Source organism: Narcine bancroftii, chromosome 5 (assembly GCF_036971445.1).
Source record: "Narcine bancroftii isolate sNarBan1 chromosome 5, sNarBan1.hap1, whole genome shotgun sequence".
In the NCBI taxonomy this organism is placed as follows: Eukaryota; Metazoa; Chordata; class Chondrichthyes; order Torpediniformes; family Narcinidae; genus Narcine; species Narcine bancroftii.
This window is the reverse complement of record NC_091473.1, coordinates 235653975-235671935: the sequence shown is the minus strand read 5'-3', so window position 1 is coordinate 235671935 and position 17961 is coordinate 235653975. Positions and strand designations below refer to the sequence as shown.

The following is a 17961-nucleotide window of genomic DNA, read 5'->3' as shown; positions in this document are numbered from 1 at the left end:
TACAAAGTCGGATACTGCATTCAGTTTCCTGAAAATTGCTCTGCAACCCCCTAAGGATAAGTTTGATGAATACGTAACACATTTAGTCCATTGATACACATATTATCTGCCACTGTGTTTGAGCATGAGGTCTGCTCTGTGTGTTCCTGACAAAATGAATGAATGAAATTTATACTGAATATTCCATCCATTATCAGAAGACAAACAGAACATGATACAGCTTTAAGAAGGCAGGCATGGTCTCTAATCTGAGGAACAAACATGAGAATATTTCAATTGGCTAGAGAAATTTGGCAGAAGTGGGGATATGTCAGGACATGATGCCTTTTCACACAAATATGCTGGGCAAACTCAACAAGTCACACTGTTTTTTTTCCCCTGTCACAACCAATGTTCTGGGCCTGAGCTCGCCCTTAAGGCAGCCAAGTGCCTGAATAAAATGATGGAGAGGGGCTGTGGGGAACGGCAGAGGGAAGAGCACAGGCCACAATCAAGAGGTGGATAGGGGTGGGAGGGCACAAGAGGAAAAGGCTGTGGTGATAGTGAGAGGGAATAGCTTTTTGATTGGAGAGGGTGAAGGAAGGGCTGGAGGGCTATGGACTGGGTGCAGGCCAGTGGGACTAGGCAAAAAAATGGTTTGGCACAGACTAGAAGGGCCAAAGGGCTTGTTTCTGTGCTGTAATGTTCTATAGTTCTTGGGTATAACATTGGCTGATTGGCAGGAAGCAGAGAGTCGGAATACAGGGATCATATTCTGGTTGGCTGCTGGTTGCTAGTGGTGTTCTACAGAGGTCAGTGTTGGGACCACTTCTCTTTACCTTGCATATAAATGATTTAAATTATGGAATGAATGGCTTTGTGGCCAGATTTTCAGATAAAATGAAAGTAGGTGGAGAAGCAGGCAGTATTGAAGAAGCAGTGAGGCTGCAAATGGACTGAGACAGATTAAGAGTATGGGCAGAGAAGTGGCAAATGAAATATAATGTCAGAAACTGTCTGGTCATGCACTAAAGTAGAAAAAAAAAAATAAGTGGGCAGACTATTTTTTAAATGGGGAGAAGACTGAAAATTCCCTAATGCAAAGGGACCTGGGAGCCCTCGTGCAGGGTAGTCTCAAGGTAAACTTGCAGGTTGTGATGTTGAGGCTCCATAAGGCACTGGTGAGGCATCACTTGGAGTATCGTGAGCAGTTTTACATAGAACACTACAGCACAGAATAGACCCTTCGGCCCTCGATGCTGTACCAACCCACATATTTAAAAAAAAGTACTAAACCCATCCTACCCCATTACCCTCTATTTTTCTTTCATCCATGTACTTGTCTAAGAGTCTCTTAAATGCCCCTAATGTTTCGGCCTCCACCACCATCATTCCAGACACCCACAACACCCAAAACCTACCCCTGATGTCTCTTCTAAACTTACCTCCCTTAACTTTGTGCATATGTCCTCTGGTGTTTGCTATTCCTGCCCTGGGAAACAAGTGCTGACTGTTCAATCTATCATAATCTTGTAGACCTCTATCAAGTCTCCTCTCACCCTGCTACGCTCCAAAGAGAAAAGTCTCATTTCTACTAACTTTGCCTCATAAGACTTGTTTTCCAATCTTGGTAACATTCTGGTAAATCTCCTCTGCACCCTCTCTGTAGCTTCCACATCCTTCCTATAATGAGGTGACCAGAACTGTGGACTTACCAGAGATTTGTAGAGTTGCAGCATGACCTCTCTACTGAACTCAATCCCCCCTATTAATGAAGCTCATCATCCCATAGGCCTTCTTAACATCATATCAACCTGCGTGGCGACCTTGAGGGATTTGAGCCCCAAAGTCCCTCTGTTTATCCACACTCTTAAGTAACCAACCATTAACCCTGTAGTCAGCCTTCTGGTTTTTCCTTCCAAAATGCATCGCCTCACACTTGTCTGGTTCAAACTCCGGTTTTACGCTCTTAATTTAAGAAAGGACGTGCTGATGTTAAAGAGAGTTCAAAGGAGGTTCGTGAAGATGATTCTGAGAATGAAATGATTATCATATGAAGAATATTTGCTGGCTCTTGGCCTGTACTCATTAGAATTTAGGAGAATGAAGGGGGATCGCCTTGAAGAATATTGAACATTAAAAGATATGGACAGAGTACATGTTTTCCATGATGTGGGAATCTCGTACAAGAGTGCACAAATTCAGAATTGAAAGGTATCTACTTAGAACAGAGATGAAGCAGAAGGTGGTAAGTCTGTGGAATTTGTTTCCATCGGTGATTGTGGAGGCCAAGTTTTTTGGGTGTATACAAGGGGGGAAAAAAAAGATAAGTTCTTGATTAGTCAGGGCATCAAAGGTTTTGGAGAAAAGGCTGGGCAGTGGGGCTGAGTGGGGAGAATGGCTCAGCAATTAATTGAATGGCAGGGAGAATCAATGAGCTGATGGTCTGAGAGTGGTGAGCACCAGGAATACCTGGGATTGTGATGGAAAAAATCTCGGGCTGCGGGGTGTGAGGTAGGAAAGGATATGATTGTTACGGAGTACATTTATGTAGGTCAATACAATGTCATGGACCGAAAGTCCTGTACTGCGCTGCAATGTTGTATGATTTTCATTCATACATTAGTGATGATTAATTTATAATTAGTCTTTGTTCCCTCTGCATTCATAATGCCCAGAACACTGAGTATATAGTATTCAGCTTTATTTAGTCTTGCCTATCTATAATTGTGCATGACTCTACACTACTTGTTTGCCAGTTTTATGATGTAATATGGTAGTTTAAAGGAACATTTTTGTATTGTCTATTGTCAACATGTTGATACTTTTCTCTTTTGTGGCCAGGAAGTATTTGTTTCACAGTATTGAATATCAATTTTATTTAGGAAAACTCTGCATACAAAGGAGATACCTCTGATTCAAAAGTTGTGGTAAGTTTTATTTTGCTGTGAAATGAATTGGAAAATTGCTCAGTGAGTTTTGTGCCAGTTCATTTCTATTTTACATTTGGGGATATTGTACCAAGGGCCTGTGGTAGCTGATATGATTTCCTTCAGCCACATCTTTTTTCTTAACACCCCACCCCACCATCTTAAGTGACAACAGAAGTGAGGGCAATTTGTGGCACTTCAATATTAAAATTGTATTGATCGACTGTGCCAGCTCCTGACATAACAGAGGACTGGTAATACATGTGGAATTGTACTGGATCAAGAATCTCCACCTTAAGAGGGAAAGCGCAAGAATCTTGAGAAGTCTGAGCACGCATTTAAGGTTAGGTGATACGTGATGGTTCTGACTATACTATGTCATTCTGCATTCTCATGCTTGTCACATTGCTGGAGGCCATAGTGATAGAAGATGTTAACAGAATTGTCTGAATTCCAGTCATCTTCGTCTGCTTCACTGATTGTTATCAGGAAGATATTCTTTTGAGCTTTTCAGTTAAAATAGCAATTAGGATCGATAAGTAACAGAAGGAAGGGGTCAGCTTCTACAAGAGCTCCCAGCACATTCCTTTGTCATTTAAAGCATTTCTTTCTTTCTTCTTCTTTGGCTTGGCTTCGCGGACGAAGATTTATGGAGGGGTAATGTCCATGCCTGCTGCAGGCTCGTTGGTGACTGACAAGTCCGATGCGGGACGGGCAGGCACGGTTGCAGCGGTTGCAAGGGAAAATTGGTGGGTTGGGGTTGGGTGTTGGGTTTTTCCTCCTTTTTCTTTTGTCAGTGAGGTGGGCTCTGCGGTCTTCTTCAAAGGAGGTTGCTGCCCGCCGAACTGTGAGGCGCCAAGTTGCACGGTTGGAGGCGAGATCAGCCCACTGGCGGTAGTCAATGTGGCAGGCACCAAGAGATTTCTTTAGGCAGTCCCTGTACCTCTTCTTTGGTGCACCTCTGTCTCGGTGGCCAGTGAAGAGCTCGCCTTATAGCATTTACCCATTGTCAAATCCACTGCTATCCACAGAGACTAGAAACTTAACAGGATGAGCCAGATAAGCACTGTGGCCATAAGCTTAATCCTCCGCTGTCTGTAAGGCGTTTGTACGTTCTCCCCGTGACCTCGAGGGCTTCCCCCAGGTGCTCCAGTTTCCTCCTATACTCCAAAGATGTACGTGTTATTAGGGCAATTGGTTTCATGGGTGTAATTGGGCATGGGGACTCAAGGGTCTGTAACTGTGCTGTATTTCTAAATTAAAATTAAAACCGATTGGAAGATTGATGAGTGACTCCTCTTGTCTCCCAAAAGCCTCGATCCACGAGGTATGGTGGAAAACTGTTTTAGGAGTGAAGAATGCATACTCAATGTTCTGACCTGAATTTTATATTCTCTCATTAGGGAGAAATGAAAATGCAGAATCAAACCAGCAAGAGAAGAGGCGGGGACAAGATCAGATACAGACTCGTGGCTGTGCCACATGGAAATGATATTGCAAGTCTGTTCGAACAAGATCCAACTACTCTGCAAAAAACAGATTCATTTGTTCCCAGGTACTGTGTGAAGGATAGCAGGTTTTTCAGATGTATGATATTTTAAATTTAGACATCCAGTTGGTAACAGGCCATTTCAGCCCACGAGTCCGTGCCACCAAATTTACAACCCATTAACCTACACCATTTAACATTTTGAACGGTGGGAATAAACTGGAGCCCCCCCCCCCGGAGAAAATCCACGCAGACATGGGGAGAACATAAAAGCTCCTTACGGACAGTGCAGGATTCGAACCCCAGTCCTGTCCCGTTCGCTGGGGCTGTAAAGGCGTTGCACTAACTGCGACGCCAACTGTCCCTTGAACCCCTGTTCCTTCATTCACTTTGTCATATGGATTCTTTTCAATTTAAATTATTCTTCATGTCTCAAGCTTTAAAATCCATGACTTCTGAACTTCACGAAAACTCCTGAAGTCAGTGAACAGGTCGGGTAGGTGAATGATGTCGGTTTATTTTCCTTTCAGTAGTTCAAGATTATTATAATCTGTGCATATATTGTACATCTTGACAAATCAGCATTTCTCATGTGCGCACACATGAACGCACAATACACAGTACATAATGATCACATAAATAATCAAAATAAATAAATGTTCGCGATGATTTACACAGTTACAGGATCACCAATTTCTCAACCTGCAGGAAGAAGCTGTTCACCAGCCTGGCAGTCTTGATTATAATACTCCTGTACCTCCTTGAAGGTAGTGGGGTAAAGACACTGTACGCTGGAGGGCCTATTTAGACAATGATCCCAGTAAATATCATCTATCGAGGAAAAGGTGATCCCAGTGATCCTTTGGGCTCTTGTCATGATTCCTTGTATTGATGCTTTGAAGTTATCATACCGCACAATGGTGCATCCAAACAGGACACTCAATTGTGTCCTGTAAAAGGTGATCAAGATGGGGGTTTGTACCTTGCCATTCTCAGCCTTCTTATGAAAGGTTGGTGCTGTTATGGCTTGCTAATTAAGAAGGAGATGTGTGCAGAATAGATCATCCCTTATGGGCACGCCAAATAACTTTGTTCTCTCCACGATGAAACTGTTGATGTGTGGTGGAAAAAAAAAGAGAATGGTCAATCTTCATTCTTCTAAAGGCCACAAGCAACTCCTTTTCCTTGTCCACCTTGAGACTCGATTTGTTGTTCTTGCACCATTTTATGAGCCTTTTTTCTTTAACGTGACTCATCATTGTTGTATCATCTGCATTTGATTCTGTAATCTGGCACTGCAGTCGTGACTCAGCGCGTGAATCGTGATGGGCTGACTATACAACCCTGAGGTGCACCAGTGCTTACATGATGGGTTTTGCTACCAACCTGGACAGACTGTGGTGTAGGGAAACAACTGGTGCAGGGCGCCTGAAAATGGGGATAATACCCCTGTTTGAGAAGGAGAAGAAGAGGAGCTGACTCTGGGATTGTGACCATGGTGGAGGACCAATGAGGTGCTGTATGGCTGAAGAACACACAGGCAGTGGGCTGTTGGTGACTCGAGGTGGGGAACCCATGCAGGCTGTGGGCTACTGGTGATTTGCAGTCAAATAACTTGTACCAGGGTGTGGACTGCTGGAGTCTGGTTCAAGGGGTACAGGGAATCAGAACGGGAATGCAGAAGGGCGGGAGCTGTTTGTGATGAACAACACATGCCATGGAATGCTCTCTGCCACTCCGCCCCTGTCACCACTTTAAAACTCACAAATCTCATTTTGGATCTGGAGCTCAGATTGCAGATGGATTGAACAGCAGAGGCTGCAGGAGGGCTACAGGCGAATCCACAGTCACTCAGTTATGTTTTTTTAATATATAACTTGCATGATTTTTCCATTCTGAATTGTCTCCCTACTGTCCTGGAACCAAAACTCCAAATATCCTTATCACACTGTGAATTTAGACAGAATACCTGAAGTATGATATTTAAGGAGGCTGGACATCCTATTCATCAGCCTGTTGTTCACGGATCACCTGCAGTTCAGTTTAGACTACAGGTGATTTGCAAAAATAACCAGAGGTCAAGGAGGTTAAAAGTTGGAACAGGAATGAGTCCATATCCTCATTCCTATCTTTTTATGCAGACTGTGTTCTGGAAAATTGAGAATAATTTATCCTCGCCATGGAGGGGGTGCAGAGAAATTTCCACTAGATCAATACCAGGAATAGAAATACTTGCATATGAAGAAAGGTTGGATTGACTAGTCTTGTATTTGCTGGAATTTAGAAGGTTGAAGGGATATCTTATAAAAACATATAAAATTCTTAAAGGATTAGATAGCCCAGATGCAGGAAGGTTGTTTCTGATGCTGGGAAAAACCAGGACCAGGGGTCACGGTTAAGGATAAGGGGGAAGGCTTTTAGGAATGAGATGAGAAGAAATTTCTTCTCTCATAGAGTGGTGAATCTGTGCAATTCTTTGCCACGGGAAGTAGTTGAGGCCAGTTCCTTATCAATATTTAAGAGGAGGTTAGATTTGGACCTTGTGGCTAAGGAGATCAGAGGGTATAGGGAGAGGGCAGAAACTGGGTACTGATGAGCCATAATCATAAGGAATGGCAGTGTAGGCGCGAAGGGACAAATGGCCTATTCCTGTACCTATTTTTCTATGTTTCTAACTGACTCTGAAGGGAGTCGCTTTTGCTTCTCTTTCTGTAACTGGAATTGGCCCTGGTCATTTTCTGCTAATACAAATCTTTGTCTGCCTTACAGCAGACTAAATGCAACTTTATGTAATATTACAAGGGTTTCATTACATGAAAATAAATAATCTGGGAATTTTTGTATCAGTGACATCCTCCGTTCACTTGCTTATGTAGTTAGTCATTGTGCTCCAGTACACATCAATGTTTATGTGGTCATTGTAGGTGGTTGCATCCCTCCAGTCCATGATTTTGAAGCAGTCCTGCAAGTGTTGCTCCAACTTCTTCTGGCTAGGTCCTGATCGCCCTGTGAACTGGTTTGACTTGTTTTACCAGTGGTCTGTAAACAGGGATTAGCAGGATGGATACAAGGTCTGAGTATCCAAAATGAGGTTTAGAGGACAGCTTTGTTCGCTCTATAGGTAGATCAGATCTGAGATATTCTCTCACTTGGTTGCAAAGTTGACATTTTGTTAGAACTTTGGCATGACGGAAAGAATAAGGAATAAAGCAGGTTAATTGAACACCCCACTTGGCAACCCCAAATTCCAGTATCTTTAACAAGGTTTTAGCTTTTAAAAAAAGGGAATGGAACTGTCCTCTATTGACTATTTTCTTGTATTACCAATAAGTACTGTAAATATTTGGGTAATATACAACCCCCCCTCCCCTCACCCACCTGAGGGTGTCTCTCTGCTCGCCCGCCTGCCCGGCCTCCTGAGTCGCACTCGGGTCTCTCTGCTCTTCCACCTGCCCAGCCTCCTGAGTTGTGCTCGTGTCTCTTCGCTTGCCCGCCTGCCTGGCCAGCTGCCCAAGCCGCGCTGCCAATTACCGCCAGCCCACTGCAGAAATTAAAAAAAAATTTACTCTCGTGTATAATGCAACCCCCCCCTATTTTTGAGGGGAAGGAGGGGGAAATTTTTTTCGGATTATACACGCGTATTTACAGTAAGTGGTAATTCTGCCATGTCTGCAGGAAAAAGAATCTCGGGTTTGTCTGATGTCATCTGTGAGAAGTGCATCCAACTGCAGCTCCTGACAAGCCGAGTTAAGGAATTGGAGTTGGATGAACTCTGGATCATTTGGGAGGCAGAGGGGTTGGTAGATGAGAGTTACAGGGACAATCATACCTAGGAGGCAGAGGAGGAGGGTAGGTGAGTGACAGTCGGGAAAGGGAACAGGCATGCAGTGTGGGCGTTCCCTCTCAATGATGAAATACTATTTTGGATGCTGTTGGGGGTGGGACCTACTAAGGACAAACTACAGAGATCAGGTCTCTGGGATGGAGTCTGGTCCTGTGACTGAGAAGGGAGGAGAAGAAGAGGCAAGCTATAGTGCCAGCAGATTCCCTAGTTAGTGGGACAGATAAGAGGTTCTGTGGAAGAGATCGAATATCCAGGATGGTACCTCCCTAGTGTCAGGGTTCAATTTGGATTTTGCTCTTATTTGGTGTTCCAAACAGGTGTTGTGTTTAATGTTGATGCCAAACAGAAACTGCCTCGTAAAAACATAACGCAGAAGATCCACCTTTAAAAAAAAAAAAATTGCAGGCTGTTTTTACTTTGAATGCTGTGTAGTTCCAATGGTGGCTGCCATTTCACAATAGTTAAAATGCATGGGAAGCAAGTCGTCGCCTTAAGAGACTCATGATGGCTCCTGTAGAGTTGGGGAGAATGTAGAGGAGGGAGACAAATATCTTCTGTGCACTTGGCTACAAAACCCTTTCACTCTGTGATTGTCTTCACAGGTTCAGTTCTTGGCAGTGAATTGCCAGATGCTGGGATTGGGCTCTGGCTAATCATTCAGGCCCTGGTAGATTCTGAAGGCCTGCATAAGTTCTGAGAGACTGAGTAATATGTGCCACCATGAAAGTTTGCGGACTGAAGACTGGTATCCCTGTTTGGCCCATTTTTCATGCCCTCTTATCCATTTTACCACAAGATTGGCTCTGCTTGGCTGGGATTTAAAAAAAAAAAAAAAATCTTGGGTCGCAGATTGCATATTGTTGTTTAAATTTATTTGTGATTTAAATTTTATATTTAGACTTACAGCACCGTAACAGGCCCTTTCAGCCATGGTGCCCATACTGCCCAATTACACTCAATTAACCTTTTGAACGGTGGGAGGAAACCAGAGCACCCAGAGGAAACCCATGCAGACTCGGGGATAACATGCAAACTCCTAACAGACAGCGCACGTTTTGAGACCTGGTCCCGATCGCTGGCACTCTAACAGCGTGGTGCTAACCACTACGTTAACTCTGCTGCTCTTGTGGCAACATAGATGTAAACCTTGTGAACACTTTTAATCTCATCAGATTGTAATTCATTACCACCAACAATAGCAAAACTTCATCCAGAATTGCAAATAAGTTACTTAAAACACTCAATTGATTGAAATCCAGTGAGTGTTTTTTTCACTGTTGAGTCAGCATTTTCAAAGCATCGATGGGAATTCCTAGTTAAAGTATTCATTAAGTTCTTGGGAGGCTTAGAGTCAGATCACAATGAGATGAGCAATCTTCTTGACCAGTTGATATCCAGATTTCATCCTATTTTCATCGATTTGCATGAAATAGGTAGGTGGTTGTGTCATGGATGGCATAATTTGGCACCTGTTTCACATTCACCAATGACCTCGTCCAAATAGAACTGTGAAAAGAAACTCACGTGGAATGGTATTCTGCAAGTGATAAATCTTACAATAAAAGATGCTAGCCTTTAACATTGTAGAATGTTAGAGCTGACGGATGATTTATGGCAAGTGTTCAGATGCAAATTAAAATTACATTTATCATCTTTACGCAGCTTAAAGCTTCAAAGAGTTCTGATCCGACAACAATTTCCAGACATATGTTTCAGTCAGCTCTGAAAGAAAACACAATGTAGAAATGTTATCAACTTGATTTTTAATGACTATGGACCAGATTCAGAACCTAAGCTGTCATTTTTCTTGCCTCTGCAGTCATAGATTTTTGCATTTGAATATCCTCATTTACCTATTGCAGCTGAATAAACATCAGCTGGCAATTGGATGCAAAGGTTATTTCTGTACCAAAGAATAGATGGAAATTACAATCAAATGCTATTATTTGTCTTCAACTTTAATAAAAATAGAATTAATGCTCAATAGAGTGATGGAATTGTGCAACACAGGAAATACATTTAAATCGCTTTTTTTCTCTGTTTATGCCATTTACATTTAAATGTTCTCTCAAATAATATTATGTTGCCATGAAGTAATTTTGTTGGAAGCAGTTGGAGCTGTAGACCTTATGCTCCTTCAATACCTAACTCTAAAGCACAACCTGTTTCAAATCCACACCTACAATAACACGAGAACCTGTAACTGAAACACTTCTCACCTGCTAAACAGTTAGTTGTTACTTTTGAGTTTGAATTCTTAAAAAAAATATAACATCTCTGTTTATTTATGTGTTTCTTTCATTTGCTATTTTCTTCAATATTTCAGAAATTCCTTCGTGAGATTACGGCATTTGTGCACCAACACATGGATTCAGAGCACGAATATTCCCATTGATACTGATGAAGAGCGGCCAATAAGACTTATGGTATTTATTGAATTTAGTTTTCTTTGTCTCATTTAACCAATCAAGTTTATTTTGAAATAAATGACAAACTGCAAGTAGTTTAGATAATTTTCACAGCACATTTAAAACAAACTCACATTGTACAGATCATAATTACACCTCAACTTAAACAGCTATTAAATCACAGGATTGTACATACAATACGGTAACAAACAATTATCACAAAATGCTTGGGAGTAAAAAAATACAACTCCAGCCTGGATTTAAAAGAGTTAAAGGGAGGGGCTGATTTGTTGAAGGGAGGAATGTTGATGCACAGTTTGGGGCCTGCAGTAGCGAAGATGCGATCTCCCCTGTGATTTGAGCGTAGAACAACCCAAGCACCCTAAATTGGTCGATCTGAGGGGTCTTGAAGTGGAGTAGAGCGTTAGGAGATTGGTGATGTAGGAGGGGGCTAGTCCAATGATAGTTTTGTAAATAATCTGGAGAACTTTAAAATCGATTCTGAGCCGTACTGGCAGCCAGTGAAGGGAGGCCATAATAGGGGTGATATGGTCCCTCTTGGCTCCTGTGTGGAGCCTTTCTGCAGCATTCTGCACAGGTGGCGGTCGGGATAATGACGACTGACTCATTCCCGTATATAGAGAGCTAGAATAGTCAAGAGAGAAAATGAGGGTGTAGATAACCTTCTCAAAGCCTCTTAGTGTCTGGAATGATTTGATTTTGGCAATTGGACAGAGCTGGAAAAAGCTACTGCATTGACTTATTTGTCCAACTTGGTGGAATTGAATATCACACCAAGGGATGTGACACGTCATTTAGTAAGGGTGGATAAGTTACCAAAGGTATCGGGGATAATTTTGGTGGAGTTGGGGGCAAATAGGAGGATTGCAGATTTGCCTTCGTTTAGGGGCAGGAAGTTTTGAGCCATCCAGCACTTTTTATCCTTTCCTGTGGGGTCCCACAAGGGTCTATTTTGGGCTCCATTCTCTTCTCCTTGTACATGCTTCCCCTTGGCCATATCATCCAAAAACACGGCTACACTGCAACGCTGATCTTACTCCGCCCTATGTCCCCTGAACGCCAATGATCCAAAGTTGAGGCTGGTTATCTTTGCTCGATCATGTGGGACCCCACAGGAAAGGATAGCAGAGGTGAAAATTTACCCATGTTGACTGAAGAGAATTTGAAATCAGTACTCAATGGGAAATGCCTCAGAGCATTCAGTACCATTGTTGACTTTCTAAAGCTTCATAATAATGAACTTCCATCACCAATCCACAACCTTCTCTTCATCTCAAGGGAAGGAGGAGGTGGGGATTGTGGAGATGCAGTAATCATGAGTATCTCCAAGAAGAGATAAACACTACAGGGAGATCTCTCTGCTGTCTATAAGGAAAATGTCAACCAACCCACCTCTAGGGCAGGTCCCTGCATCACAGAGTTGATTCTGAACCTCCTGTGATACAGTGAACGTGATCTTCATATTGGAACAATTAGAGTTAAAATCAGGAAGCAGTTTTTTCCCCCCCACTTTGCTGAGATCTTTGTTTCTATTAGTCAAAAGGGACTATGGAGATTCCCCAATCATTTCCATCCGATGTCTTTTAAATGACGGCACGCAAGCTACAATCTTAACCAATGGTTCAACAACAGTGTGGATTTGAGTCAAGGCTGTGGCGTTGCCACTACACTTCCTCAATCTCTTTGGCCGCAGTGCTACATCGATCTACAGCAAGCTTCCTGCTGGAATGGAGCTAATCTATAGGGCAAGTAGAAATCTGTTCAATATGTGTCAGCTTCAGTCCAGAATGAAGATCACTTCAACAGCAATTGGTCTGCAGTTCTCAAAAAAAACACATACGTGGGTCTATTTGGAGCTAACTTTCAATTATTATTAGTTTGTTCCTGTATGTGACATAGATAGGTGGAGATCAACCTTTCATCGGATCAGCCATGATCTTATTAAATGGCAGACCAGGCTCAATGTGCCAGATGGCCGCCTCCTCCTCTATTTCTTATATTCTTATGTTCTTGTATGTATATGTCTTATGGATTGAACCCTAGATCAGGATGCAATGGTCTGAGCCTGTCCTGGCAAGAGATCAGGAGGTGCACAGAACAAATAACTTAAACCTGTTTTGAAAACTTGTTGTAACCTCAAAATAGAGAAGTGCTTTCGGGATGACATTGAGAACTTTGAACCTTTCATTAGGAAAAACACATAAAAATGCTGGAGGAACTCAGCCTGTCGCGCAGTGTCCATAAGAGGTAAATATATATTGGCAATATTTTCGGGCCTGAGCCCTTTTTCAAGGTTCAAGCAATAAACAGGAAGGCATCTGAATAAAGATTGAAGAATGGAGGGGGAGGAATCTTGACCATCTAGATATGATGTAATAAAAGGAAAGGTGAGAATTGATTTTGGCTCTGTGAGAGGAGTAAAGGGAAGAGAGGGAGACAAAAAGGCAGCTGGGGAAAAGACGATAAAAGGAAGGGGAAGAAGTGGGTTTAATGGAAACTGGAGGTCCATGTTAATGCCATTTGATTGGAAGGTGCCCAGATGGAAAATGAGGTGTCGTTCCTCCAATTTGTGGGTGGTGTCAATGTGGCCGTGTCTGGGTGAGAACGTGGTCATCGAGCAGCAGAGAGTGTGGATGCACACCCAAGTCTTACATAAACAGTGGAAGGAGTGCTGCAACTCGACTGCCAGCAACCCGCTCACCTCCTGCTGGATACCTCCTGGTGTATCCTTCGTAGGGTCTGTGAATCGATGAAGTGTCATGAGCTTCATTAATCCCCACAGAACTGGAATGGAAGCAAATCCTTCTCAACCAAAGGAGATCACCTAAAATGAAAACTACTTTGAAGTTTATAACACTAAAACGTCCTTTCAATATTTTTATTAGTTTCACCCTACAAACGGGGCATGAAAGTAAAATAGAATATTAAGAAATCTTCTAGAATAATGCAGATGATATTATAACCTATGTTACAGTAAAAAGTGAAATAAAGACCATTAAATAGCCCATGGTGTAAATTATCGGCAGTTGTGGGGTATTTTCTGTTTTGGGTATAACCTGTTGTGGGGAATTTTTTTGTTGTGATCAAAATTGCCCATACGAAGTGTACTAAGGCAGTGTAACTCTAATCAGCTGGTAGCACGAATTGAAGTGTACACTAATTGGTACACTAATAGAAGTACACATACGAAGTGTACTGAGGCAGTGTGACTAATCAACTGGGAGCACAAATTGAAATATTCTAAATTCATTTTACTCATTGGTTTTATCTTGTGCATCAACTTCCATGAAAGTTATCAACAGGTTCTCCTTCTTTTTAGCTTGGGACATGCCCCAGCAAAGAAGATAAGGAAGCTTTCGCCATTGTCTCTGTTCCAGTTTCTGAAATTCGGGACTTGGACTTTGCAAATGATGCCAGCAAAATTCTAGGGACAATAGTTGAAAAATTTGAGCAAGGGACTTTAAACCACAACGATCGAAGGTACGTGCAACTGGTTTCCTTTTAAGTGACCAATGTCTCTCTCATTGTAAGATTATAGCACAGAAGCCTGGCCTTGTGTGTAAAGAAAAGGCAGCTTCTTTGTTCTCTGTGGAGAAAGAAACAGCGAATATTTTGGATCAATAACGTTTTATCAAAAAATGGTAAACATTGGAGCTGACAATATTTTAGTTGCAGAGAAAGGGAAGTTCAATAAGGAACAAGGATGTTACCCTTGATGAAGAGAGGCTGTGGATGATGTCTACATGGATGGTAGTAAGGTCCCGCATGGGAGGTTAATCAGGAAGGTTCAGTCACTCCATGTTCTTGATGAGGTAGCAAACTGGACGCGACGTGATCTTTACTGGAAAAGCGAGAGAGATAATGCAGGATTGCCTTTCTGACTGGAGGCCTGTGACCAGTGGTGTGCCTCAAGGATCAGGGCTGGTCCATTGTTGCTTGTCATCGATATTAATGACCTTTCAAATGATAATCTGGTCAATTGCATCGGTAAGTGTGTAGTTGTCACAACAATTTGAAGTACAGTGGACAGTGAGAAAGGCTTTCAAAGCTTGCTGAGGGATCTGGATCAGTGGGAAAAGCGACCTGCAAATTGGCAGATGGAATTTAATTCAGACAAGTGTGAGGTGTTGCATTTTGGAAGCACCACCAAGGTAGGACATAGACGGTAAATGGTAAAGTACTGAGGAGTGTGGTCTGGGAATACAGATACATAATTCCTTGAAAATGGCATCCTAGATAAATATGGCTGTAATGAGAGTTTTGGCACATTGGCTTTTATAAATCTAAGTATAGGAGTTGGGATGTTACTATAAAGTTGTGCAAGACATTGGTGAAGCCAGATTTGGAATATTATGTGCAGTTTTGGTCACCTAACTACAGGAAAGATATCAATAAAATTGAAAGTGTGCAGGGAAGATTTATTTGGATGTAGCTGAGATCTTGAGGAACTGAATTACAGGGAAAGGTTAAAGAGGCGAGGACTTTATTCCCTCGAGTAAAAAGAATAAGGGGAGATTTAATAGAGATATACAAAATTATGATGGGTATAGATGGAGTAAGTGCAAGTAGACACTTTCCACTAAGGATAGGAGAGATACAAACTGGAAGACAAGGATTAAGGGTGAATGGGGAGAGGTTTTAGGGAGAACAAAGAATGTTGGGAGTGTGAAATGAACTGCCTGCTGAATGGCTGAATACACGCTTAATTTTAATATTTTAGAAACATTTGGACAGGTGCATGAATGAAATGGGTATGGAGGGATATAGACTGAGTGCAGGTCAATGGAAGTGGGCAGAACAATAGTTCGGCAGTGACTAGAAAGGTTGAAGGGCCTGTTTGCTGTGCTTTGATGTCCTATGGTTCAAATTTTGGGAAGTGGTGGAATGCAGGGAGGCTCTTGCCCCTCAGATCATTGATTTATTCCTCTGAAGTTGCTGGAAGCCAGTTTTCTTTAGTTTTCTACCAATATCTCATTTAATCTGATTTCCTTTAACTGATATTATCTCCTCTTCTTTTCACTTTTGGAGCTTTTTTAATTCATTAGTTTCTTTTTTTTCCTGTTCATTTACTTCAGTCTTTCATTTTTCTGTGCCTAAGATCTAGAGGCTTCACTAATCAGGACCTGTGACTTGTGTCTACAACAGGTATCGCAACACATGGAGATTCACGATGAAATGGAGACACACATTTCTGTTGGGGAACCTGTTGGGGAACCTAGTGGATCCAGCAGCATTTCCTCCCACTGATTCTGCTTGACCCGCTGTCTTCCCCCAGTAGATAATGTTTAACTTCACTTGTTCATGGTCCACCCATTTCTGAAAATGGAAAAAAATATGACTGTTGAAACATCTAATTTGCAGTTCCAAATTTTAACAACTGACAATCTTAGGCTGCCAAATAATTATTTTCTCTTGGCCAATGAGGTGAATGTTAGTGGGGTAATATAAGATTGCATTAGACATATGGTACAGAAATAGACATTCAATCCAAAAGTTCATGGCAGAGTTTTTGCAGCCTCCACCAATCTTTCATTAGAAACATATATCAGAGAACTCACACCACCAGGTTCAGGAACAGCTGCTACCCCTCCACCATCAGACTCCTCAACACAAACTCAATTTGCACAGTTAGTTTGTTTACATTTCTTTATTTGCTTACATGCATACATTGAGTCGGGTTTTTTTTGCACTACCAATAAGTGGTGATTCTGCCTTGCCCACAGAAAAGAATCTCAGGGTTGTATATGATGTCATTTACTCTGACAATAAAAATGAAATCTGATCTGAAATCTGTTCCCATCCCTTTTTTTTTTCCATATGCAGTCACTAGGTCATTCAATTCTGGACTTCTATCTTGTTTAATGGAACAAGAATTGTATCTTGACCATACTTATCTTTGATGAGTGACAAAAATGTAACTTATCCATTTCAGGTTTGCAATTAAATTATTGGAGGATCTTGTTTTCTTTGTTGTGGACGTTTCCAACAATGGTCAGAATGTTCTGGACGTCGTCATGACAAAACCCAACAGAGAAAGACAAAAACTGATGCGAGAACAAAATATACTGAAGCAGGTAATTAACTATTAATAACAATGTAATGAATAAGATTAGACAAAACAATATACCTGCACACTGTAAGGGCCTTCAATACCATTATTCCTTCAGAGCTGGTCAAGAGGCTACATACTCTCGGCCTCTGTACCCACCCCCCGCCCCCTGCAAATGGATCCTTGATTTTCTCATCAGAAGACCGCAGCCAGTACGAATTGGAAACAATGTCTCCTCCTCACCAAGGATGTGTGCTTAGCCCACTGCCCTACTCATTATACACCCATGACTGTGTGGAAAGGGACAATTCCATTGCTATCTGCACCACAATGACAAATTACAAACGGCATACAGGAGGGAGATTGATGGTATAACAACAACAAACTTGCTCTCAAAGTCTTCAAAATGGAAGAGATGATTGTGGACTTCAGGAGGAAATTAGAGGAACATGACCCAGTCCCCCTCGAGGGCTCAGTAGTGGAGCGGGTCAAGAGCTTCAATTACTGGGGTGTCAACATCTCCGAGGATCTGTCCTGGAGCCTCTCATGTTGATGCAATCACAAAGACTGCTCACCAACTGCTATATTTGTGAGGTGTCTGAGGAGATTCGGTATGTCACCGAAGACTCTCATTAACTAAAAGTGGAGAGCATTCTGGCTGGTGGCATCACTGCCTGGTATGGAAGTACCAATTCTCAGGGCAAGAATAAACTCCAGAGGGTTGTTAACTCAGCCTGCAACATCACAGGAACCAGTTTTCACTCCATCGATGTCTTAAAAAAAGCAGCCTCTGTCCTCAAAGACCCCCCACCACCAGGCCATGCCCTGTTTACTCTGCTACCATCAGGGAAAAGGTACAGGAGCCTAAAGATGAGCACTCAATGGGACAAGGACGGCTTCCTCCCCACTGACAACAGATTCCCGAAAAAAAAAAAAAAATCAATGAACCAAAGACACTAAATCTTACTTTTTGTGCACTATTTTTTTACTTTTTTTATAGTAACGTTGTAAGATGGTGATAATATGAAAGTTTGCACGATGCTGCTGCCACAAAACATCGAATATCATGACTTGTTCATGAAAATAGATTCTCATATTACGGTGGCAGCATCCAAAGTAAAAACTCATTTAGTTTACCATTTATCTCTGAGAATTAAGGTTATGTCTAGAGTTCTGCAGTAAAGCTTCTAAAACTGCAGCTTAAATTTTCCCTGATAATTTCCAGAACAGGTAATGCACGT

At 42.0% G+C, this 17961-nt stretch overlaps 1 protein-coding gene across 4 annotated transcripts in view; it reads left to right on the top strand.

Moving 5' to 3' along the window:
* The window catches only part of itpr3 (inositol 1,4,5-trisphosphate receptor, type 3), a 263225-nt gene that overhangs the window by 102887 nt on the left and 142377 nt on the right, over positions 1-17961 (top strand). For all 4 annotated transcript variants that reach the window (XR_011358441.1, XM_069941706.1, XM_069941707.1 and 1 more), the window contains exons 10-14: positions 2865-2909; positions 4313-4464; positions 10569-10668; positions 13991-14151; positions 16604-16745. Coding sequence is in view for 3 of the 4 variants with exons in the window: in XM_069941706.1 (XP_069797807.1) it covers positions 2865-2909; positions 4313-4464; positions 10569-10668; positions 13991-14151; positions 16604-16745 (600 nt within the window). In the remaining variant the exon portion in view is untranslated. The remainder of the gene's footprint in view (positions 1-2864; positions 2910-4312; positions 4465-10568; positions 10669-13990; positions 14152-16603; positions 16746-17961) is intronic.